General features: G+C 38.7%; 1 protein-coding gene across 1 annotated transcript in view; it reads right to left on the bottom strand.

The window, feature by feature from the left end:
* The window catches only part of LOC134000379 (coiled-coil domain-containing protein 85C-A-like), a 36,488-nt gene that overhangs the window by 4,580 nt on the left and 4,381 nt on the right, over positions 1-27,527 (bottom strand). Inside the window, exons 2-5 of the mRNA XM_062439699.1 lie at positions 4,105-4,184; positions 3,097-3,189; positions 2,134-2,226; positions 1,440-1,538 (exon numbers count right to left, since the gene is read on the bottom strand). Coding sequence (XP_062295683.1) covers positions 1,440-1,538; positions 2,134-2,226; positions 3,097-3,189; positions 4,105-4,184 — 365 coding nt within the window. The remainder of the gene's footprint in view (positions 1-1,439; positions 1,539-2,133; positions 2,227-3,096; positions 3,190-4,104; positions 4,185-27,527) is intronic.

Raw genomic sequence — 27,527 nt, 5'->3', positions numbered from 1 at the left:
AGTCATAGGAAACAGCTGTTGACAGAAATCAGAATATACCACAAACAGAATTATAAGAACATGATATTCAACCAATAAATGAAAAAAATATACCCCAAACTCAATCCACTGCTTTTACCTCCTATTCGCACTGTTTTGATCATATCTGTTACTGTACTGCACCATTCATACGTTATTTATCTATGCTTGTAATCTCAGTAGTTACCACAGTAACATGGAGCAACCTTTCTCTGTGTTTTTTAAATTTCTCATAATGATCATGCCTAATCCATCTCTGGATACACAGCTTTGAAATATATTCTTATGAACCATAATAATCATTATGCTGCACCCATGTGTCATTTGAATTTATGTATTTTTTTCTATTTTTATTTTATTTTATTATTTATCTACAGTATATTTCATTTTACTATATATACTGAACATCTTCCGCAACAAAAAAATCCTTCAGTTGAAGAAGTTATATCATGTCATTTTTCAGGAAGGATTAGAGGATTGTATGTTATGTATAACGTAGAATACTGTACATATGTGAACAAAACATGTGCAAATAATATTTAACAAATGGTCTGAAATGACTAAAAGTGAATAGTGTATAGGACAATAACAAATTCCATTAAAAGACCAAACCAACAACAAACGGATCTATTATGTATCATTAGCCTGATACATCTTATTCCTCAGTGTTATAGTGCTCCATTGTTGTCCAAAAACTCCAGCAGGCACCATCCTGTTGCTGTAAATACTCACTAGCACTATTTCCTCCTGTTTGAGTAATGCTTGTTTAAGACTAAAGTGACCAGCTGTTTCAGGAAATTACTGAGCCTTTAAAAAAAAAAGAAGCTTTATATTTGTGATGCATCTTTAATAATTTACGTCTTCAGTAGAAACTAGTGGGATTGTAGCTGAGTGCAATAGACAGAGAAGTAAGGGCAGAAAGTACTGAGAGATGGACTAACATTGTTGGTTTCGGTGTTTTCTTGGGATTTTCTGATAATAACAATTAATTAAATTGCTCATGTGCAAGTATTTATTAAACGTAAAAAAAGTGTTTGGTGTGAAGAAAAGTGGAAAAGTGAGGGTGTGTGTGTGTGAGGGAGAGAGAGAAATTAATAGGTCAGGTTGTCTTTGTTATGAATAGCGTCCTTTTTTCTCTTGGGTTAATGTTAAATGCACTGGACCATCACAAGCAGAGAGTGAGGACGCCACACACACACACACACACACACACACACACACACACACACACACTCACACACACACACACACACACACACACACACTCACACACACACACACACACCCCCCTTTGCATGATATTCTCAATATTATTCCATTGGAAAACACATGTTTATTCAAACAGCTGCATCTGTATGTATCATATGTTACTTTATATACTGTGTGACAAAGAAAGACAGAAATTCCATATTGACACCTACGTTGCACATCTCTCTGACGATAGCCTTCTCTTTCTCACTGAGATCGTCATCATACTCCTGTGAGTTGTGCCTGTCGAGCTTCTCATGGACCTCCAACACCTAGACACACACAGACACACACATAAACAATATGGAATGTACATTTCTGTTTGATATAAAATACAGTTTTAAGTCGACACTTCAACTTGAGTAACTGACATTTTGAAGTTTTTAACTATTTTAATGTCCTTCATAAATGCAAGTATCCAGAGTTCAGGCGGCTTAATAAAACCTGTGGCATGTATCAAACACTAGGGGGAAGCTGGTGTCATTTAACAGGGGCTTGTTACCAGAAATCAAATGCTGTGTATCCACTTACAGTAAATACACACCCACTGACTCTCCAATGTCCACCTCCTTATTTTGTACTGCCCTCTAAGCTTATATACAGTCATCTTTATAAAAACCATGCTTAGATCCAGAATGGGTGACTGACTAGTTCAATGCAAGGCTTAGATTCACAACTAGACAAAGCAGAACAGCATTAAACTGTAAGAAACTGAAGACATCTCATATTTCTAATAATGACAAAGATAAGAACAAATTAGTTCTGTAGGCTGATGAAGTGATGCTAATTTGATCCATAATCAGCGTTAATATACTATACTTTTTTTTAGTATACCTGAGGTTGGTATGTAGCAGACATGAGGCCTACCTTCATGGCATGGACAACAGCCTCTGGTTTCTGCCCTGGGGGGAAATAGATCCCTGTGGGGGAGGGTTCACCACTGGGGGTCCGAGAAGCACCCTAGAGAGGTAGGAGGCACCGATCACAATCACTATCATTGTTATCATGGAGTAAACAGACAGGCAAGAATGTAGAAATACAGAAACATCCAGCAGTAGAAAAACAAAAGCACAACCACAAAAAAGAGGAAACACACTGCTCTGCAAATAAACACAGACGACTCCACAGGAGAGGAAGACATGAAGAGGAGTAAGCAGAGACAGTATGAGAGGAAGCAGTAGCTCTGCTGAGGTAGGTGTGCATTCCCGTGGCGACAGGAGAAGCAGTAGACCTGCTGTGTTTGCGGTAAAGCAGAAGAGGATCAATCAGTGGGACAGACAGACTTAGATAGATGAGATCGGATATCCTGCATCTGGTGTAGAGATCTCACATTGTCTTTAGTTTATCATCATGTCAGTGAAACTGTCAGCATTGATCCTTATATTATAGATAATAACAGAAATTTGAGTGTTTGATACTCAGCTGCAGCTGTTTTTCCAGCATTTACATTCCTACTGGTACATTCTAACCCTGTAATTTCAGCTGGGACATGATTGTTGATTGTTGTCACTCATAAAGGGAAATGAGCTCAGTATTAAACATGTAATAACAGGGTGACCAGATATGCTGGGGACAAAATAAATACGATTGAACTAAATTAAATTTAGAGATGGGAAGAGCACAGGGAGAAATATAGGACTCAAAGAAGAGGGAGGAACAAGCAAAGCTCAATAAACCAGATATGAGCTTTTAATATTATGAGACATGGCTGTTATTGCCTACAGTATGTTATTGAGTCAGAGTCACACACACAAACACACACACACACACACACACACACACACACACACACACACACATATCTCGTTATCAGTGTAGTAGAGTACGTACGTTGTACATGTTGTCGTGGAACTGTGAGAGCTGACTTTCTGAATGATAAAGGGATAAACCCTTCCTCAGTGTCTTCACTTCTCCTCCATTCGGCTGCCAAAGAGACACAAAGACACACAGATAGAGAACAGAGAGGTGCGCTTGAGATTTGTGATCTTTTTTTAACTGAAAAATCCTAATTAAAATCCCCCAAAACACATTATTGGTACTGGTGCTGGAAATAAATATCAATTTACACTAAACCCTTTCTCCAGTTGGAGAGCAGAAGTATATAAAACGATGATGGTAATGAAACTGAAGATGGAGTTAACTAAAAGATAATGAGATTGTCTGTAAAATTACAGTTCAGCCTCCAGAAAACCTGATTTTTACCTCCAGCTGCTGACACACATCTGTGGACAAACACACCAACTGAATAAAAGGAAATGTCATATACAGTACAATGTATCACATTTCATTAAGTGGCTTGATTATCCAACTCCAATTCCATGTGCATAGACATAGCAAGCATGTGAAAAATGTCATGGACTCTACCCAATATATTTCATGAAGTCTGTAGCTGATGCATAACATTATACAGTTGGATAACATGAAAAAACAAAGCAGTATCAACAAGTATTGAAACATTCAAAAAGGTTGTGTATAGAATTCCTATGATATCCCTATAATGATACTAAACAGTGGGAGAACATACATCATCACTGTGGCTACCAGTTCACCACAATGAAACCACAACCCATAGAGTCATAGTGAGTGTGGACATACAGCATGTCTGTCAATACACTGATTACACTAGAATATCATGCGGTAACAACAAGCACTTATAAGACAATATAAGTCAAAGTGTTCTTGCCAGTTTACCACAAATTCCATATATTGACAGTGCAGTGCTGCATGAGCATGTTGAACCGTGAAGGCCAGCTGCAGCACAGTCAAGCTCACTTATGTGTTTTGTTCTTTGTACTGTGCAAAGAGATTAAAACATGCACTGATAGTGGCAGTAGTTACCTCTGTCAGCAGCTGCTTGTTTTCATCCTCCAGCATCCTCACCTTGTTCTCTAGCTGTCTGATGTAGTTGGCTGATGCATCTAAAGGAGAGAAAAAAAGAGAGGAAGCATAAATGTGACCGCACACAGTTTGTTCGATTCAAGAACCTGAGATCCGGCTCCTCCCCAGTCTCTAGTGGTGTTCCCCAGGGCTCTGTCCTTGGCCCCCTCCTGTTCATTATTTATCTTCTGCCTCTTGGTCATATTCTCAGGAAATTTGATATTCAATTCCACTGTTACGCTGATGATACCCAACTCTATCTTTCCACTAAGCCTTCTTCCACTCTGCCACCCATCGCCCTATCTGACTGCTTACTGGAAATTAAATCATGGCTCTCACTCAACTTTCTTAAACTCAACGGCGAAAAAACTGAGGTCCTCCTCATTGGTACCAGATCAACCTCAGCAACACTCAACACTTTCTCCATGTCCATCGACAATTCCACTGTTCCTACATCCCCATTTATTGAACACATCACTCCTGCCCTGCAGCAACTTCAATGGCTCCCTATCAAATCCCGCATTACCTTTAAGATTCTACTCCTCACTTACAAGGTCCTTCACAACCTGGCACCATCATATCTCTCGGAACTGATTCACATCTACACACCCTCCCGAACTCTCCGATCCTCCTCTGCCAACCAGCTCCTTGCCCCATCTGCCAACTTAACTACCATGGGGTCAAGAGCTTTCAGCCGATCTGCCCCCCGCCTTTGGAACTCTCTCCCACCAGACATTTGCACTTCTGACTCTGTCTCCACCTTTAAATCCCGCCTGAAAACGCACCTATTCAGAGTGGCATACTCTGTCTCACACTAACTATGCAATCACGTTCTTGTTTATTTGTTGTACTGATGCACTTTATAGTCACATTCATATTTATTTATTTATCTTTGCACTAAACGTTACCTGATTTTTATTGTTTGATGTACTGTTGTCATGTTTTATGTGCCTTGTAAGGTGTCCTTGAGTGCTTTGAAAGGCGCCTTTAAATATAATGCATTATTATTATTATTATAATTGAACACTATGTAGGCTTATGTTAAACATCATCCTGTTCTGTGGACATCAATAGTAGTGTCCCCATGTTCCAGCTAAGTGATCCAGGTTACCTGAGCTTGGTTCCAGACCAGTGTGTTCCACTCTCCATTAATATTAGGTTCCACTGCTGCCTGTGTCTCCTTATGGAGCCTTGATTGGCACGTTTTTCAGATGTTTAGCAGCCCTCTCAAGCTTAATCTCCACATACGGCTGAGAACGCCATTGTTGATTTTCCCAAACAGATTCTAGCTAATCCAACTAATCCTAAAACTGTACTGTTGTAGTTGTTGATTCCCAAATCCGTGTATGAATGTACAAGCTGCTTACAGAACAGTAAAAAATAACAAAAGAATTTCTGGTGCATAAAAGGTCATTTATCACTGGATATAATGTGCACAGGCCGGATTAACATGAAAAATAAACACACCTGTGAGAAGTATTGAATACATTCACACACACACACACACAACACACACACACACACACACACACACACACACACACACACACACACACACACACACACACACACACACACACACACACACACACAGTTAGCCAAAAAACTAAACTAATCCTTGAGCCTGATCTCATGGAAAGTTTGTAGTTACTTTAATACAAGATTAAAAGTCTACAGTCATATACTGTGACCAGTGTTCCAACTAAATGCAGTTCTAACATGCTGACGTTTTCAGGTAAACACCTATTTAGTTTAGCATGATAGCATGCTAATTAGCAATAAACACAAAATACAGCTCAGCCTAATGGGAATGTAAATTGTTTTGGTCATAAACTAAAGTACTAGACAATATGAAATGTTGTCCAAATACTGGACCTAGTTATTGCAATTCTTTCTATGCTGGACATAAATCTCTAAATCCGATTTTATGGATACTAAAGTCTGAACCAAAGTGGTGGACCAACCGACTAACAATGCCATTCCTGGAGTCCTGCAGCTAGCATGGCAAATAATGTAGTGCAAGAATGCAACATATACATATAAGCATGTAATATTCTACATTAAACCTGCCTTGGTTGAACACAACATCTGACATATTATGTTATGAACTGATATGTCAAACATGTTAGCAAACAGTTGCCTATGTCTAGCAGACAAGGAGAAACATTAGAATTCTTTTGATGTTTCTGTCCACCTGATGAATGTAAGTACAATACTGACTCTCGTCTTAAAGCTCTGTTTTGGTCTCCACCAGCTCCTGAGAAGAATATCTGTTTCTTTAGCTACTAAATGTTCTACTATGCTCACCATGCTCATTGCTAACTTTGTGTGTTTGCTGTTTGGTGCTGAGCAGGCAGTGTACACTGTTACCTGAGACACAAGACTAAACCGAAACTGTTAAATTATTATCCTAACCCTAACCAAAACAATGGGATGAAAGACACTACATTGTGTCATGTCAGTTTTGTTTCTATAGCCCTAAGGGGGCTTTACAATCTCTAGTTTATGACATCCTCTATACTTGCTAAAAAGTTTTACTAAATGGGTGTATTTGCAATTTCATTATTTCTTGGCCAAAGAAGAAATTTGTGATATCATTTTGAAACATATGTATAGTTGATGTGTACAGAAGGACTGGCTGTCAGATTGTCTGACACTCATTATGATTTTGTTTATTGGGACTGAAGGTAAAATAAAACCAGACAAAAGCAAGCCAGTTCATACAGTATGGCACAGCCAGCCAAGCAATGTCACTAAGATAGAGAGGCATAAAAACAGACCAGTTGACATGAAAGAAAAAGTGAAAGAAAGCAGTCTGGAGAGATGTGTTGTTGCAGTAAGCTTCTTTGCTACTTGGGACCTCGGCTTCAATCCAACTCTGTACAGCAGGATTAGCTGACCTTTAGCCACCAAGCCCCTTACTGTTCACACACGAACCCTCTAGAGCACTGCACATATATAAGGAATAAGTATAAGAGATAAGTAACACAGACATGACTACACTCATCTAATCGATAGTAACTCTCCTGAATATCACTGACAGCCATATCTATTGTTTTCTTCCAGCCCAGAGCTGCCTGTGAGGTGTGAGATTCACAAGCTTCAGGATGTAACCACTGTGCCAAAATGTTCAAAAACTTTCCAACTGCTAAAATTACATTTACTACATCCTGAGTCAGCTTTGTTGTACTGCATAGGGGATACATGGAGATTTAGAAATCTGCTAAATGACAAAGATAGCTCTACTGAAACCACAGCAATATTCTTTAGATTCTCTATTTTTTTTAAAGTAATTTGAATTCTGCTTATGTTTTACTACTTGAATTTATGCTACCTTTTCACCAAGCCTGGGAAATGCAATTTTATTTCTCGTTGACGTGAATTTTGTCTCGCGAAGCTATAATTAAGGGGCGCACAAAAAAAAAGAAAAAAAGATGATCGGTTTTCTATCGATCATTCGCACGTCATGTCTTCTTTTTATAATGTCACGTGTGGATCATTAACCTTGTTGCAGCGTCTACATGCTGAGAAGATCTCAGTCAAAATTAGGAGATGAGGAGAGGAGCAAGTTAAGTTGACCTCAGGTCTCTACACTGAAAGCCTGAGGTAGGAGTAGCAGGGACTCTAGCGGAGCTATGGAAGCCTAATGATGCAAAAAGTAAAATGATTCACACTAGCAAATTATAACTTGTGTATTTATGTGATACATGATTTGTGCAATTTACTTTTATTTCTGTGTTTTTTATTAGCAATATGTTATAATTTGTGATAATTGGATTCTTTATTTAATTTATATTTATATATTAGAATTGTTTCTACTCTTTACAATTAACTTTTTGGTATTTGTGATTGTATCTAATTTTTGTATTTATGGTTGTTATTTCCATAAATACCAAAATTATCCATCTATAAAATATCTATATGGGGAAACCTTTTACAGTGCTGCATACTGCATATGATAATTATATATTTAGAAAGTAGAAAAAAGTGATTCATCACAAGCTGATTAGCTCAAACATTTCAATTCAATTTCCATTTTGTGAATTTTAAATAAAAGAACAGTCATGTATTTCCTCATTGAAGTTTTATTAAAAATATAGTTAAAATCTCGTCTCGTCTCGATCTCGTGAAACTGATTCAAAAATCTGTGACATGACATCACAATGTAAAGTCTGTGGGCTGACAGGGCAACAAGGGAAACACTACTGCAGAAGCAAACTCAGAAACTAGAAATATTTTTACATCCATGGGTAACCTCACTTCTTTCTAACTCCACACCCCCATTTGCTGAATGCACACCATAATGTGCGATTGAAAGTTCTGAAAGCGAGTAAGTGACCTCTGACCTTATATTACTCATCTTTATAGGCTGTTCTCAGTTAAGTTAATGGTACACCACAGAGGACGCTACAGCAACCCAAACCAATTCAGCTAATTACAAGCTACATATTTCCATGATATTTAGCCCCTGCTGCCTCATAGTGCCTCCAGTCAATAGCTACTACAGAGAGACAGCACCTTAGTCACAAACATTTACTTAGTATAAGTAAGTTGTATTTTCAGTTTGGTGTTATGTAAAGGTCTCAACAGTAATTGTTTCTATTCTAATTCTAAAACCAACCAGAGGATCAAAAATAAGATGGTCTGGTGTGTTCAATGTTTCATAAATTGTGCTCCCCTCAGGTTAGCTGTTACTTTCTGGTAATGAGAACATGTGTGACTCCAGCACTTTAACTTGCTGAATGTGCTTTATTGACCTATGAGCCTTGAAAAACCAGCTGCTATAAGCCTCGTGTCATATTTGAATCTGATCTTTGTTTTGAAGACCAAGTAAAGCAGGTGGTTGACTCCAACTTCCTGTGTTTCAAAAGGATTTCCAAGATTAGTATTTTCATCAGTTGTTGACCCTAAGAAATATGTTCATTCCTTCCTCCCCTCTGTGTTAGATTACTGTAACCTTTGCGTCTCTTTTTTCTGCAAAATGCACTATGATTTCCAAAGTTCAAGATTTTGCTGATAACTGTGGAAGCAGTGCACACTCTGGCTCTCAGCCAGTGCACAGCCTCAGATCCTCAGACAGGAAAGTCCACGAATGATTTCAATTACACTGAACACACACATACACACACACACACGCATATGCTCTCACTCACACACACACATACACACACACACACACACACACACACACACACACACACACACACACACAAAGTTGACTTATAGCAAATTTCGGTGACGTATAGCTGAGCTGCAGGAGAAAGGGAGTAGAAGGTTAGTGGGGCTGCTAAAGCAAACAGAGAACACATTGTTCCACACCCATCCCCACTCTCTCTCTTTCAGTCTGTCATTCTATAAGTAATGTGAGCCATCAAGATTCTTGCAGAATGAACAGTTATTCTTTATGTTCTTCATTAACATCGCAGGATCAAAAGAGTAGAACAGAGTGATGAATGATGATTGTGATGTATTGCGTTTAGATTTTAATGGAGGCAATCAAACTATAGCAATTAAAGTCCTTTATACAGTATCCAGGACATTTATAACACAATGTCTTAACAGATATAACAAGACATGAAACCAGACAATTAGATTTATAATAATGACACAAATTCACATGTTAATTGAAATAGATTACAATGCAATACAGCAGTGCAGTACAGTGGAAACCACTAATAGTGGACATGTCTGTCGGGTCAAATTAATTATCATAAAATTATCATAAAAGGATGATTATTATAACCACATATTTTTCTATTTCTTTATTTCTCATGCAAATGACCATTTAATAGGCATTTGTTTCTTTCATTTCTTACATGCATATAAAGTAATGAAATGGACAACTTTGCTGTTTTGCTGAATTTTATTGACTTTTTAAAAATACATTGCAGCTGTTTTAAATGTTTGTTTTGCTGCTGCGTCTCTGTATCTCGTTGGCTTGTTTTTGGCAGTTCGTCATGAGCTTTGGGGAGAACATGTTTTCCACTGATAGAAAATGACTTTCTTTTTCCCGTCATGATTTCAGTGTGTACACAGCAGCAGCCTCAGGTAACCAGCCAGAAGCAGATGGGTTACTATGAAGTAATAATGATGCTGCAGCCACTAAGTAGGCTACATATCATACATGCATCATGGGTGTTAAGTTTAAAAAAAAAAAGTTTTAAAATGATTTTCCAGGACAATCCCTGGGGAGCTTTTTTGGCACCTCTACAAAGATTGATAAAAAACTTGGTTCAGATTACCAGTGTCTGACTACAGTACAACCCCTTCCTCTCTATTATGATTGGTTTAGCAGTAATTGGTCATTACTACATTTTACAGTTGGACAAGTCTACATCCACATTACTTTTAGCTAAATACTAAAAAGTCAGCTTACTTGCTCTAAATGATCATATGAACATACTGGTGTTTCATGAGACTGATGGTAATGACATTAGTTTTGAAGGTATTTGGTCCAAAACCAAAGTATGAGACAGGCTGCAATTTCAAAGTGATGATGGTGCTAGAGGAAAAGTCAGAGGATCACTGAGGTTTTTACAATATGTCTTCTGGGACTCATGAATGTCAGATTTAATGGCAATCCATTCAAGAGATGTTGAGACATTTCAGTCTGGACAAAAGACCAGTACAAATCTGTGATAAGTTAATACTGGACAATATACTATATCTACATATAATATCTATATCTATATACACTATTATAGCTAACATTTGCATGTCATGATGAATGCATGTGTTTAAAGCATTTGTAAACCAGTCATTTCAGATTTCTCTATAATTCAAATGGTAAACTTCTTGACTCTTCTCAGTCTTTTACCTAAATTTGTCACTTTACTTTCAGCAAATTATTTGCCAGCATGAACAGAGCACAGCGGACACACCATGTGACAATGAAGCAATATTTTAATCAAAGGTGAAAAGCAAGAGTTCAATTCCTTAATTACTCATAACTGGCGCATGGTTAATTAACTGCCTGCTATCTTTTTATTGGCCATTGTGCACACTTGGTCACGTGACAAACATTTATTAGGTTTCTGATATTATACCTTGAATGACCTATTATGAAGGAGTTAAATATTAATTATGATGCACATAGCTTTTTATTAAGTCATTTTTACAAGCTGTTTGAGGCAGCATTATGACACCAGAAATTCAGAGTAAAGGACAAAGTTAGTAGGTTAACTAACTCACTGATCTCTCTTTGTGACACAGGCCCCTTGCTTCTATTGGTACTGTGTGTCAGAACGAGCCTTAACATATATATTCTACCAAGTAACTTATACACATACACATACTTCAACTAACCAGAAGGTAATGATGATGCTGTCAGTCTCTATTACACACCATGGTCAGCATGGACACAAACACACAGAGCAAATTACACACACACACACACACACACACACACACACACACACACACACACACACACACACACACACACACACACACACACACACACACACAAACACACACACACACACACACACACACACAAAAGACAATGCTGACTAAATAAAAGCTAAGGACAGGGGACATCCTTGAATTACAGTCAGTCAGCACACACACAGAATACAACTCTCTCTTTTTCTACATGTCCTCTACAATTTAAGAAGGCAACAGAATCACTTGTGACTTTTTAGGACATCATTTATATTTTAAAGTTGACCTAATTCACATTCACATTGAGTCTTCCCACTATAACTTCTTCTGCTAATCTCTAAACAGCCCCATTGAACATTCCGATTGAGCATTCAGTGTTTTGCTCAAGGACACCTTGAAACTAGTTGTTGAGTGATGAGAGAATCAAAGGAGGGGCTGCAGCTGAACCTCACTTTCCTTCCTAATATTTTCCCAGCTGGTCCTGGGACTCACGCCAGCAAACCTGAGGTGACAGGCCAGTTTTTTAACCTCTACGTGACCACGTTTCCTCTCATCCTGTTACCAATTTAGAATCGTGAAAAATGTGCCAGGCATTAAAGGACAGGTTCAAATTTCTTACTTTTATGTACACACATGCCATGTGTCGATGAAAGGAGTTATGGGTCTGTGTAATCATTCCTCCATTCTCCCATTTTTCACAGTCTAGTCACTCTACAAGGGGATCACTTCACTGCCAGCAAGGACAGGAGGAACGATCACATAAACCAATGAGTGTTGCATTAAGACAGATATGGAACAAATGAAACTTACTTTAACTTTGCAGTAGAACTTGAGGACAAACCTTGAAATTTAAATAACCTAACCAGACATCAGCTGTTTGTGCTTTGACCCAATTCCATTGTAATAAGCCTCATAAAAAGCTGAGGGAAAGACAGCCAAGTTAGCTAATAACTATGTCAATAGCAGTCAGTGTGTCTATGCAAAGCGTGAGCACAGTGTATTGCATGTTTGCTAAACACTAATGACAGAGCCACAGGCATGCAGCAACAGAATGATATTCTCACTGTATGTATCTGAAGCAGTGTTGTCTTTATTTGAAATAGCTTGATGGACCAGACATTTCAAAGCATTAATAATACTTCAAATTAATCAATTTTGGCCCAGAACATCTGAGAAGATGGAAGATCATTTTTCTATTTCTTACTCAAAACTGGATTCAAAACTGTATCTGAGCAACAGTTTTTCTTTCAAAGAAAGAAGTGCAACCTCCTCCCAAATGATTGATGACTCAGTTTGGCATGTCGCCAAGTAAACGTCACCCTGGCATCTGGTTGTAGTAGAGCACCAACTAATGTTTCTGCTCTGGAGCTGGTTTGAATTGCCATAAGTAAAAACTGCCTCCTTAGAATGCGTTCTCTTGGAAACATGTGCATAAGGTTTGTTCATTCATTTATTCGTACTCGGCCACAAAAGACATTTCCTATGTCTTACATGTGGATATTAGTGATTGTTAGAAGTTGAGGTGGGGGGTGGGTAGTAAAATATGTGGTCCAATAAAATCCTAGCATGGGGTAAGCAGGTATTAGAACCACAGCAGATCAGTTTGACCAGAGGGGAGGTTTCTGTGTTTCCTCTCGAACTTTGACCATGGAGGAGTGTTTACCTTTGGTGGGATAGCCTCATACAATACCCATTTACATTATGATAGCTAATAAATAGCATATGTTTTTTGAACTTATGAGAGCTGTACTGGCTATCTGATGGATTATCACTAGTGATGGAAAAATACCAGGGTTTGAAGTTTTTGAGAAAGGTACAGATGAAAAGTAAAGGCCCCTTTAGAGTGTGTCAATGATTATGCAAGTTTATTGCATGTCACACTGTTCAAGACAAGCCTTGTAAAATCTTGGTAACAATCTGTACGATATCAATTTGAGGCTGTCATATTGTGCAATAAACATGTAGTAAATTGTCATTAAGTAAAGGTTTCCTCCTTTTCCAGAGTCCACAAACATCTTCTGCATTATGAACTCACATAAGTCCATAATGTTTACACCAACAGCAAACTGTCCCTAGTAAATATTTTTCTTGATATTAATTTCCTCTAATATTTCCATCTGATGCATTCAACCCTAAATATGATGCCTATAAAATCAACTACAGCTGTCAAGTGAATAAAGCAAATATTTATGTATCCAGGCTTGCACTGACAGAATCTCTACAAACCTCCATGAGATATAGCCACCATAAAATCAAAAGGGTGGATTGTGTCTGAGCCTTCATTCACATTGTTACCAGGCTGAGAAGCAATAGGCTAGACCACCACACAAACATAATCACATGACGTGATGAGAGAGAGAGAAGAGAGAGAGAGAGAGAGAGAGAGAGAGAGAGAGAGAGAGAGAGAGAGAGAGAGAGAGAGAGAGAGAGAGAGAGAGAGAGAGAGAGAGAGAGACGGAGAGTTTTTTGTGGGGTGATGCGATGCTCCCATTCTGCACAGTGAGTCTTTGAAGACCAGGCACCCCATTGTCAGGCAGACAATACTGTCGGACAGATGGCCAGGGCATGGAGAGCACACACACACACGCACACACACACACACACACACACACACACACACACACACACACACACACACACACACACACACACCCTTGCTCCGTCTGGGATGAGACCAACAGGAAAAAACCCACAATCACATGACGTGAGCTTCAAAATTAGCTGCCTGAACACACAGAATATATGGTATTTTAAAGACAGGTGTACTGCTACATCTGCATCTTTTTTTTATAGTATTTTGAAGTGAGAATTGTACTTTAATAATGCAGACTGAAACTCTAAAATGAGACACAACATGACATTAGACTGAGCTGGCAGGATTAAGAGATTGCTTCAGATTAAACGAAGAGATTCTTATATATGTGCAACAAGTGTGAACTAGTCTGCAGGGATTTGATGCTGCCAACAGGAAATGTACTATGGGTTTATGGTAACAAACTGATGTATGGTGCTGATTATATAACATTGACATTTAAAGCCTCAAAATGACACATCCTGTGAACAAGACATATAACAAAACTATCAGGTTTTTTCTTTTCTGTGTGTGTGTGTGAGCATGTATCAGTCTGGCCCAGACAATGTTAAACCTTTTGCTGATGACTCTGCTTCTTCTTATTAAGATTAGTGTGAGATTAAGATGACAAACTCTACTTTTATTGTTTCTTTGCTCCATTTGATCAGGGTTCACACACTCTTAAATTAGTCAAATATCGAAACTTGAGCACTGATATTACAGTCAGCCGATATTGGCCAATCAATCACCAAATCATTTGTAACATATCAATTTGAGGATCATAATTATTACACAATATGTAAATACTTCATTGATTAGTCAAACAACAGAAAATTATTCAGCAACAGTTCTGATAATCAATTTAATGGGTTTGGGTTTTGATTGGAAGGACAAACAAGTTACTTGGATGCATCACCTTGAGCATTATGAAATAGTGATAGTACTTTTTCACTATTCTATTCTGACAATTTCTAGACATCTGGAAAATAATCCTCAGATAAATCAGGTAAGCCATTTCATGCAGTTGCTTGAGTCTAAGTCAACCTGGGAAATATGACATATAATTTTCACTCCCCACTCCCAACTGTGCTGAACTTGGTGCCTCCCGCTGGGGAGTGACGAGGTCAGAGCTCAGGTGAAAAATATCTGAGCTTTACATGTTTTACATTAACATGTAAAACAAAAACTGTTAACTCATCACATCCACTAGTAATCATTCAAAACTTCATGAAAGGAGAATTTATAGCTGGACTGTGGAACAGGATTACATTAGATTCTCTGAGTGTTTTAGATTATTTTGCCTACTCCCTGTATGAGACAGTGTCAGCATTTACAAGGGCAAATCTCTCAGTAAAATAAATATCCCCAGTGCTAATTGATTTCATGTGATGAAAAAACTAAACTAAACCCTGAGACACGAAACAGGCTCAGTTTTAGTTTGAATGCAGTCTGTCCAATTGAAACTTTTCACATGCTCTTCGTTACTGTATGCTGTGCTGTGAGAAACTAAGACAAAGCACAGGAAACTGAGCAAGCAGGACATACAGCACAGCTGGCAGCAGGAAGAAAACTCAGCCTCAGCACTGTTCCTTGCACACACATACACACCCTTTGGATGACTTACACATGTGCAAACCATAGACTATATAAAAAAACGCATAAATTGATTAAGATAATTTCCCCCCCATATTTAAAGTTGCTCTGCAAATTCTCCATTTAGCTAATTTAACTATCTCCTCACTAGAACCATCCCAGCAGGTGATTGGAGTTCTTCCAGTGATGTCGGACAAAACAATGCACTATTATTGTTTCCTCAACGCGCCTTTTTTCCCACAGTGCTTTCAGGTCCATTATGTTTGCTGGAATGTGGGAATTCCTGACCAAGCGGCTTTTCTTAAAAAATCTCTTTGATACTAGGCCAGGACTGATTTTTACAGCAAAAATAAATGCATTCTCCTAATAGAAGTGATGCTCCATTTTAATTGGCATGGGTTCTACCAAACACTAAGAATACATTACTGCAGCCATATTCCAACAGGTGAGATTTCATCTAAACCTAAGGGGCATCAATTATAAAACTAAAAAACTCAAAACTTTGGCAACATTGTCAGTGACATTGACATTAAAGCCAGAAGATACACAATTATATAACTCTCATGATGTGCCATACCATAAATATGTGAATGATCAACTCTGTCTTTGTCTTCCTTAATACAGCACTCAAATGTCATATTTACTTTGAAAGAGTTAATAGTTGATGTAATAATTCATCCTCTCCTTACAGGCCTTTTGAAGTCTGCCTCCACTGTAAAAGATGCAGGATATAATCCACAGGTCTCCTTCTGCAAAAATGCATTCTAAAGTTCAGCTAAGCTAGTAGCTAATAAGCTAATCAGTAAGCTATAAGCTACAATGAGGCTTCAGCAGTATGAGTTCATGCTCTTTTAAAAAAAAATCTTCAATCAAAACTGATCAAATAAGTAGAGGGAATTTTGTAACAAAAAATACTGTAACTTTGAAAGAAACGCTTTGATTGTGCTAACTCATACGGACCTCTAGAAGTCCGATATTTTTTCTTGACTTCATCTTGAAGTGATATTGGTTTGTTGCACAAGAAAAATCATCTTCCAGGATTTAGGTATTGATTTTAGTCTATACCAGTTAAATGGAATGGCTATTTTCCAAAGTTACAGTCTTTTTCCCATAAAATATTGAATTTGGCTAACTCATACTGCTACATCCACATGCTAGCTTCAGCTGATCTTATGAATGTACACACCTTACTTTTCTCTTGAATGAGAAAGTGTGTCCAAACTTTTTACTGGTACTGTATTTACACCTTGAACGAGAACTGTGGACTGTGGACAACCACTGTGTGGACAAGAAAGCTACAACCTTTTCTAACAATTTGCACAACTTTTTGAGAAGCAACACTTTTTGTTTTTATTTGTATCTGTAATAAAGTGACTATTGAATGACATAAAAAAGGGAAAGCCCAAAACTAGTCATTATCCACAGTAGGTGAAGACTTAACTTCCTAGTTCACCATTGCATCACTTTTTCTATGTCAGTTTCTTTAGCTAACTATTTAGCTTTTAGCAGATGCTCTCATTTGCATAAAATTTCAACTTTTGACCCCTCCTTTTTTTCTTTTTCTTTTTTTTGCATCGCAGTCTGGTGACCCTGGTTATCCCACAGGGCTTTAAGAGGTGACACACTCGTATTCCATAGAAAATGAAGACAGCTGCCATGTTCAGTGGATCAAACCAAAGGATTGCCTCACAGCCTAAATGAAGCAGAAGAAGGATTACAGTGACCACTCTGGAGTGTTAAAACTCAGAGCCTATCTTTGACAATATGTTGTCCATTACTTTCCTGTTATTTAGGAATTTAAAGTCACAGTGACTGAGCTGCTTTAATCCGCATGACTGCATTTTTACAAGCCGAAAAGTTTGTCAATTGCATGATTTTGCACGAGTAAGCCTTGTTATGGATGGATATTTTGTCAATTAGAAAAAACAAGCACAGTCCCCCCTTTGACTGAACACATGTCCATCCAACCTCTTTTTGAGTGTGTGTGTGTGTGTGTATGAGAGGGAGAGAGAGAGCCAGACAGACAGCAGTTGATGAAGGGAAATCCAACATTTCTGAAAATACAAGAATCCATTGTGGGTATTACAATACAATCAACATTATCCACCTTGGATTTTGCGTTTATTGGTGAAAATTCCCCATAAACACACACGCAGGGAGCCATATGCATACATAAATGGCCACTGCTACACACCCCTCTGCTTTGCTTTTCCATCAGCAGAGAGTGGATGCTGTATAGAAATGGGGCTGATTCTCCCATGGTGTGTTCAAACCTTTTCATAGCTCCACACACACAGACAAAGACCTTCCCATGCTGCCTCATTATCATAACAACACAGCCTCTCTCTCCATCGCACGCTGTAAATCCGTCACACACATACACACACACACACACACACACACACACACACACACACACACACACACACACACTCATAGAGATGCCTAGCACAGATACGGCCAAGAGGCACTCCTGTCTTTTCTAAACAGGGGAGGAGAAGTAAAGGGCCATTCAACCTTTCACTCAGCCTGACCAGAAAACCTTCAACAACAAACACACAGAGCTTCCTGGATGGAAACTAATTACCAACAATGTTCATATAAATAAACCAGATTAGCATATTAGATATGTAGAGAACAGGGCTTTAAATGGCTAAAGACAAAACCTGTTTTTGTCACAATAAATAAGAACTAAAACAATTTGGAACACCTTTAATGTCTACTTAAAAAGTCATGACGCACAGGACAAAAGCTAAGTTGGTTGTATCCAACCTGAGTCACCAGGATGTTTTTTTTGTCCCTGTAAAAACAATTTGCGCCACATTTTCCAGTCCTGGTGCATGGCTTTCCTCTTTCCTACACGGTACAACAGAATAAGTAATAGGTCCCCAGAGGGCCACTGAGAAGCTGCCAATGAGCTAGTTATGGATAGCTTCAATTACAGGATCCTTAGGGGGTTAACACTGGCAAAGCTGAGTTGGAGGATAGATAACATTTGCTTTTATGAGCTGCAGGAGCAGGTAAAGGCATGTACAGTAAAGTTTAGGTAGGTAAGTTCAGGTCAAAAGGTCACAAAATGAAACTTTTGGAGAGCTAAAAAAGAGTAAAAACATGAGACAAAATACAATGGTTAAATGTAAGTGGACACCCATATCCACATACCTTTGTGTGCCTTTTGGTTCAAAATAGTTTTTCCTCCTGATAAAGGGAAATCTTAACGCTACAGCATTTCAGACCAGTGGATCCCATATGAAGGGTCCCTCACATGGGATCCACTGGTCTAAAATGCAAGATAAATCTGACAGGTTGTGAGAAGATCAACAGGATAGCAAAGCAGCAAAAAACGGCTGCACAAAACTCTGCCCCAACATGTGTCCTCTTCTTGTCACTTACTGGATTTGATCTCGTAAAGCCTCTAAAAAGTAAATACTGACATATGCAAATGCTCTGAAGAGGCCCCAGCCAATTACACATTGCTTTGTATTACAGGGTCACAAACCAAAAATGGTTGGAGACCACTATTTCGACTTTTCAGACTTTTAATTTTGGTGAAGGCTCTTTGCTGTTTAAACATGACATTGATCCACTGCACAAAAGGCAGCTCCATAAATAAGTGGTTTTCCCACACAGAGAGCCCTGAACTTCATTCCATCCACCACTTTTAGGATGAACCGGAACACCGACTGCAATCCACTACAGGACTTATTAACCAACATCATTTGTCAGGATGCAAAGTCTGGTGAAGGGAATGGAGACACTGAGGCTGACATGGACCGATATAATACATCTGCTTCCAGGTTGTTCCAGCGTACCACATGGAAGTGTTGACCTGTGTCGCTGTTTCATGTTACTAACTAAAAATGCATGACTAAATAAACAGCGACATGGTATAATTACCATTATAAAGGTGTGGGGCATCTTCCTACAGTGCATCCCGGTCTTGAATTTGCAGACTTTGAACAGAGCCAGGCTCGCTGTTCTCTCTTGTTTCCTGTCTTTAAGTTAAGCTGAGCTAAACATCTCTCGTCTCCAGCTTCATATTTACGGTACAGATATGAGAGTGGTACCAATCCCCTCTAACTCTCAGCGAGAAAGCAAATAAGCACTTTCCTAAAAACTATGTAATACCCTCATTATTTATTATGTAACATTTAACCTCATAACCGCTTTATTTTCCCCTTACGCTTCCATTATGGTTGTTTAAAAGTTAGAGGAACACACTTATTACACTGCATGACAGTATCACATAGATATGCTGTATCTGCTTGTTCAAACCCTTCATTATATGATGCTTTTGCCAAGTAAAATATTCAAACCATGTAATTTAGTGCTGTACCATTACATCTATTGGAAATACTCTGGATGGCTTGTGCAATATTTTATAAACATTTCCTGAAAATACATATTTGGTGTCTTTGGATACTTTTAGATGCATATTAGAATTCAAGACAAAATCCAGATGAGTTAAAAACATGGTAAAAAACCAATGGGTCCACCAGAATGTAGGTTTTTTTTTTTAAATTATGAACTGCTTATAAATGCTAAATATGGGTAAAAAATGGCTTTGCAAAGAGTATGGCATACTAAGTATAATGACATTTTAACATAAAGCCTCTGTATGCGTGGGAAGCATGACTGAAATGTTATCTCCTAGTTGTAACAAGACCTGAATGTGACCCCGATGACAGTGTGAGAGAAAGCTCTGGTCCTGGACTATCTGAACACTCTGGCTTTTATCACAGGGGTCAGCAAAACACAATCTGAGCCTTATCTCTATGGTGGCTACACTCATCGCTGCATGCTAGGTGTCTCCCAAAAATCACACATAAACACTTTGTATATTTACACACACACACACACACACACACACACACACACACACACACACACACACACACACACACACACACATCAAAGAGAGCCGCAGCTGTTGGAGTAATCTCTGCACTTTCCAGGTCGGACGGTGCAAAAGATTTGAAAGGCTTTCAGTTATATGGCTTCATCCCAGAATGTTGACGTTCTCATTAGGACTGATCACTTTAGGGTTAAAATGATTTATGGCACTAAGTGGACAAAGTGACCTCAGGCAGGATGCACTCATTTTATCTAATGAAAGAGTTTGTGTGGGCTTTAGGTCCACATTAGCAGATAACAGCAGTTTAAACCAGTGTTACATTATGAAGGTTGTAACCCCGCTTCTGATAGGCTAGCAGTTTGGAGCACTAAAATGGTTTTAGGGCTGGGTGTACTGTATTAAAACATGCCAAAAGTTAGCATTGCCTTACAATGATGCTTATTAACTTTTACTTATTCTTTGATCAGATATTTACTGATCTAGTGCAATATCAGTGAACTTTTATAACTTCAGACTTCATTTAATTTAGGCAAACCTCGATGACATGAGGGTTAAGGCATATTTACATTCAATAAACTAAGAGTTTTGAGCCATAAAACAAGTCTATGAAGCTGTATTTGGGTACAGTGGTGCTTTGAGCTAAAACCTTAAGTCAGCATGCTACTCACAATGACACTGCGAACACTGTGATGTGTAGCAAGTATAAAGTTGACTTTGTTCACCATGTTAGTTTAGCATGTTAGTACTATAAGTAAGTGCTGACAGGAAGGACGTTATTTTTGCAGATATTTGGTCATAAACCAAAGTATTGGACAAGTTAACATTTTTACCCTATGATGGTACTAGATGAAAAGTCAGATGATCAAAATGATTACAATTAATCAAAAAAATGACATGAATATATGTGCTAAACTTCATGGTAACCCATCCAATACTTGTTGAGACATTTTATTCTAAAACAAAAATGTGATCCTCACAGGTCAGGGGATCAACATTTTAGTGGGACTTATCCTTTGAGGACCATGAATATCCAATGTCCAGAATTCCATGACAATCCATCGGACAGTTGTTGAGATATTCCGGTCTGGAACAAAGGCAGGCATCACCCAACAGTCAAACATTACTATCCCTAGAACCATCCTAGCCTGACTAAAAATACTGTAATTGGGTCACATCTACATTTCTTAGATTTGGTTCACATGTTGTAGTAGCTACACTGTCTGTTGTGCTTTTACCCACAAATTACAGCATTAATATTTCCTTTGAACTTAACTATTTCCTGAAATTGCTTGATGAAGCCTGATGAACGGTGAAGTAGGGTTGAAGTAAACTGCCACACTTCAACAGAGTAAATCACATTTTGTAGTAACTGAATCTTAAAGCACAGTCTACAGTTGTACAATACTCAGCTTGTAGCAGAAGTCATGACACAATTCAAAAACTCAGATGTTCCAGGATCAGAAGCGACCACATACCAACCCCAACAACAGCCCTGGTGGAATGATAGCTATGCGTAACAGAAACTGCCAGAAAATTCAAATTCTGCACCTCCTGGCTTGAATTCCACATCACAGCAAAGGTGTAGACACACGAGGAACTGAAGATATTTAGACATGCTTGAGGCCGCTCAACAGGAAAGCTCAGAGGAGGGTTTGCTAGTCACCAGATAGCTTTAGTGCATTAAGATTTACATTTGTCAAGAACTATAAATATTCCCAGTCTGGCCTCTGTCAGTTTATCTGGGGTCAGGCTTTTGTTACTTCAAGAGACCTTGTCAACAATCCCAACAGCTGAATGTTGTACACCAGCTTTAACTGGTACTGATACATGCACAGATCCATTTACCAAGACAGTAGAAGTTCTCTGGTATTTCTTATCGGATGGTAGAAGACAGCTGCTTCTTTTCTTTGGGGTGTAAACAATATATAGAGGAATTATTACACCTATTGTGCTGATGATAGTGTTTTTAGAGCATCATTGGTGGTGTAGTTTGTTTGAGGAGAGGTCTTTAGGTCTTTTCTTAAACTCACTCATTATGTGCTGTGAAGGCATGGTGATTATTGTGATCACTAGTGATAAAGTCTCTGTCCATGTGGAAATACAGGATCCACCGAGTGTCTGTCAGGCTCAGTGCATCATTTGCTGGTCTGTTTTAATGATCCACTACAATTCGACCAGATGTTACCAGAGCACAGAGTTCAGTTCAGAGTGTGACTCGCCATGATTGACATCAGTTGCAGGAGGCTGCGTGTCCCCACATGCAGTTAAGATGAGTTCAATATGTAGAAGTGACTCTATGAGAGGATTAAGAGCACATTTTTGTAATTAACATCTTCCAATGACAAAACTGTGGCCACAGTCCTCTAATCCGTGCTGAATAGTTGCTGCTTTTCCTAAATATTTAATCTTTTGACAGTTGTTTAAGCCTCATTACTGTTGCACAGTTGTTCCTAAATATGTGAGGGTTTCTGAAAGGCTACAATCATTACTGTCCCACATTCATCTCAGTGGGAAGAGCCGGTCAGTGGGCTCTAAATCTTCTCAAAGCTACCATGCTGTTATTGCGGATGTGTGTTGGTCAATGACTGATTTTACTGCCTCTCAGTTTCTGCTGCACTGTAGGAATTATTTGCTATAGCCAATTTAATATTTTCAGTAAAACACCACAGGCAATAAACAAAAATGTTTACTGCTGTTACATAATATCATGTTAATTTGACATATGGTACATTTGGTATGTTTATTTCTACAGCGAGACCTGGAGGTGACCTGTGTTGAGGTCACAGTAGGACATTCCAGCATTCCTGTCCATCCAGTACTCAGAGCACTGGTTGCAGTTCTGAGGATTATGTTTGAATGTTTGGAGCACATAATAAATTCAACTTGGGAGATGGAAACCAGAATCAGATTATAACATCAAAGGAGCCCTGAGGACCAATGTTCCCTCTCACACCAGATTTTTGTGACTAGTGTGTAATAATTGACCACACTGGACAAATAAAAATATTACAGCTTGGTATTTTTTTTGACAAGTTTATGATAGCTGCAAGTTTTGGTTCCAATACCAAAAGTTCTTTAATATGTCACATTGACAGTCACATTGACAAATATAAACACTGCTTTTTTTGGCTTTTTAACCAAATAAACCAAAGATTTCAAATCAGTTTTTAAGACGAAGAAGCCATACAAGAACTTTTATGCAGTTTTAAACTGAAAATCTGCATTTAAGTGAGGAGATATTTGACTGGAGACTTAAAACAGGGGACACAGCTCTAAAACTCACTAATTATCATGGTGTATTTTGCTTTTAATGCACAAACAAAAATGTAAAAATTATCATTTGTGCTTTTGAGGGGAATTACTTGCTGTAACTATTTCTTTGCAAACAACAGCTGGTTGCACTGAATGTACACATCCACTTGGAGTGACTTGTGCTCACAGACTGCTAGCAACCAACACAAGTATGGATAAACTTATGCTAAGCTAAGCTAATTGCCTCCAGCTTTTGGCTCTGTGCTTATGCTGCGTTTCATTTACCTTGGAAGTTGGAAGTTGGGGCTGGGACTGACGTCATGCCCGAGTTTGAATCATTCCAGTTTAGAAGTCAGAAAAACAGTTCTCGCCAGGTTAGCCGTTGTTAGCAATACCAGTTGATGAATACGCATTTCGCTGTATTTTGTGCATACAAACACTGTGGCAACATGTCCATAGATAGAAGTTGGACAGTGCTGTGTATGTGTACGACTGATTTAATGAGACACAAATAAGACAAAAGTGCTTTCAAACAGGATATTACTACAACTTCCACACTGTTGATGTGCGGAGCCGGCATCTTGGATTTTGCGGTTGGGGCTGGTGAGATTCTTCCGACCTTCCGAGTTGGAAATCTGACTTCTGGGCACATTCTGGTTGAAATTTCCAACTGGGTTTGACTTCTTTATATAAATGGAATGCATCATCAGAGAGTGGTATCAATCTTCAGTGTATTTACCAAAATGTTCTATAATTTTTTTTTAGTTTTTGAAACTATTTATTTGGCTGAAACTTAATAAACAGCAATGCATTTTTAATTTTCAAAAGAGGTTCACTTTGTTGAAATATGTACGTATTTGTGTGTTCTGAGTTAAGCATGTCTCTTCAAAGAGGACTTTCTTCCCCCCTCACAGCAGAGAGGCCCTTGAACATGAACTCTCTCTTGCATCCTGGTGTGAGAAGTTGCTGCAGTGGAAAATAAATCACTCCAACATTCTGCACTGCCAAAGACAATCTGCCCTCAACAAGGTGCAGGTCAGTTTTGGCCTTTTCAGCAGGAAATCCTAAACCAAGATGTCCTTTATCTGTCATGATTCTAACATTTCAAACAAATGAGAGCTCCTTTAAATCAATGGATTTCCAGCTCATCATCCTCATGCAGATGTTTCAGTCCAACGGATAGCTAGACTGACATGTTGTTGCCACTAAAGAATACTGGAAACACATGAAGGACACTCGTCCACGTGTGCAGACATGTTGTTAACAGACTACACAGGAGCTGAAAATGAATCCAGATAATTTACAGTCACAGTGGTGGGAGCAAGCGTGAGCTCCTGTACACAGCTGGGAGGCACATCGGGGTGTAAATAAGAAGAGGTCTGAAAGTGAGCCCTGCAGCTTCCACATAACAAGGCTGAGGGGACAGTCAGCAGGATAAGTAGCAGTTTGATTGAATAAGCCAGAAAGCACGGCAAACCAATAAACAGCTTATCACTCTGACAGGCAACACTCCAACATCATCACTGTCCAGAAAACATGTCTCCAGACCTCCAAACTTCTTAATAATGTTCAGTCCACAGCCATGCACTTTCTAGTTCCTCCACTGGATTCAGAGGAATATTCTCAAACCATGGAGGAGTATGGCCCCCTTATCATCAAACACCATTAAAAAAATGAAATTTAAAAGCATTCTGGACCATGTGGTCACGGGTGACAATGGTGGCACCAAACTGGCCTATACCATTATTACTGGAGGAGAAACATGAAGTTTAACATAATTTTTATCAAGCTAATATCTACATGTATATCTAAATCTCAAAATGTCACTATCTGTATGCATGTTCTGCATGTACAGGACATAGCTTATACATGTTCTAGACAGGTCTGTGCTGGACTGGGAAAAGAAATAATTCATACACTTAGTATAAAAATTGAAATATTATCAACAGAATTTGACATAAGCAACTTATCCATGAAAGACTAATCATCAACGACCATGTTTCCATTGTAGGAACTTAATAACACATAATATGCAGGGTCCCATACTTAAAACGTTTAGGAACTTGTGAGACTTTGGTTTAAAGTTCTGCCCAGAACTGTACCATATCTTATAACATGGGATGCTTCCAATACAACCAACCAGCTCCAAGCACCCCTACCTTCTGACTAGCTCTCAAGTGGCAGGTGTGTCCCACCAAACTGTGGGATGTAGCGCATTCCTTTCTGAGGTTCTGATTTCCCCTCAAGAGAAGAGCAAGTAAAATTGGTTGTGATACACTATGAAAATCATAGCTCTTTACTGGAAAGGTTACATGATTTTGAAAATTGCTACACTTTGTCACCTGAACTTCATCTACTGCAAGGTCTATACTAGTAACATACTACCCAACACCACATACGAAAGCTGCAATCATTAAGAAAGTAAGAAATTTACAAATGGAACCTTGGAAATGTGAACAGGCATTTTCCCCATCCTGGGTCATTAATACCATGTTTCCTCTGCAAATGAGCTGTTGCATTGGTAACCCAAAGTAACCTCTTTACAGACAACATACAAAGAGCAAACATAACAGTATAAGTTGTGGCAAACGATGCAAAGTTACATCTCCTTGACCAATCAATATTCACATTGCCACCAATCCCCAAGAGTACCTGGAACCTGCAATAAAAGTAAGAAAGTATGTAAGGTTTGAAGTTCTCTCCCAAGCTGTATTTTTTTCCTTTTCCTTTTCAAATGGGGCTGTTTTGAACAGCCGTAAACACTTTTCTCTTCCACTGTGGTTTAGATGACATGTCATACTTCTTTTCAAGCATAACCCAGTACGATAACAAAAGTATTTATAAGCCCACACACGCACAGACATACACTCAAACAGATAAAAACAGCAGAACATCCAGAACAAAAAAATCTGGAGTATTAAAGTCATTATTGGTCAAATAAAATATCTTGAATTACATCAGGCGAGACTGTTGGCTCAGAGCCACCGACCACGCAGTTAGTAATCTGACTCCGCACATGTCCCTCACTGAATGAGATGAACTGTCAGCAAAAAATATTAAAACACTATTCAGTGTTGTGCTTTACCAGTGCAACTAACTGCATTTAACTGCTCTTATGACACCACACAAAAGCACATGTAGTATCAGCTCTTAAAGGTTAACTAGGGAAGATACAGTATGCTAAGTGCATATCAGAGTCGTTCAACCATACAAAGTGTCATGTTTGAATGTTGGTCGATATTGTTCTTTTCTCTACAAGTCAATGGGAATCTGTGAATAATGTGAGATGATTACATTTCTTAGACTTTCACTTCTTTCAGCTTTTCTTGAGCCAGTCAGCAGGTTTTGGCTCCAGATAATCAAACCTGCTAAACAAGTATGTTTACCAGTAGCATGTGAACCACGCCAAGCTGTGAAATGCAGCCACGTTCCCATCTAAACTCTTTATCTCTGTATACAAAAAATGCTCCTACTGGAATGTGTCACACGCAGCTGACGGGCACCTCAGCTGACGCCTACCTCCAGCTGTGTTTTGAACTAGATGATTCGCCGACGTAACTTACAGTATCGTCCTGCTGGTGCTAACAAGGTGCTAAATCCTCATTAGATCTGACTTCATCCGTAATGAGCCGAGGTAATTAGGCCTGGGCCATCTGTGCCGGGCCGAGTAGGGCCAGACAGAGTGTCACTCAGACTGAGTGTGTGCAAATAGCAAGGTGACTTTAAGTG

The sequence above is a fragment of the Scomber scombrus genome, chromosome 19 (genome assembly GCF_963691925.1).
Source record: "Scomber scombrus chromosome 19, fScoSco1.1, whole genome shotgun sequence".
Classification (NCBI taxonomy): domain Eukaryota; kingdom Metazoa; phylum Chordata; class Actinopteri; order Scombriformes; family Scombridae; genus Scomber; species Scomber scombrus.
The sequence above is the reverse complement of the archived record's forward strand: the minus strand, read 5'-3'. Positions and strand labels throughout refer to the sequence as shown.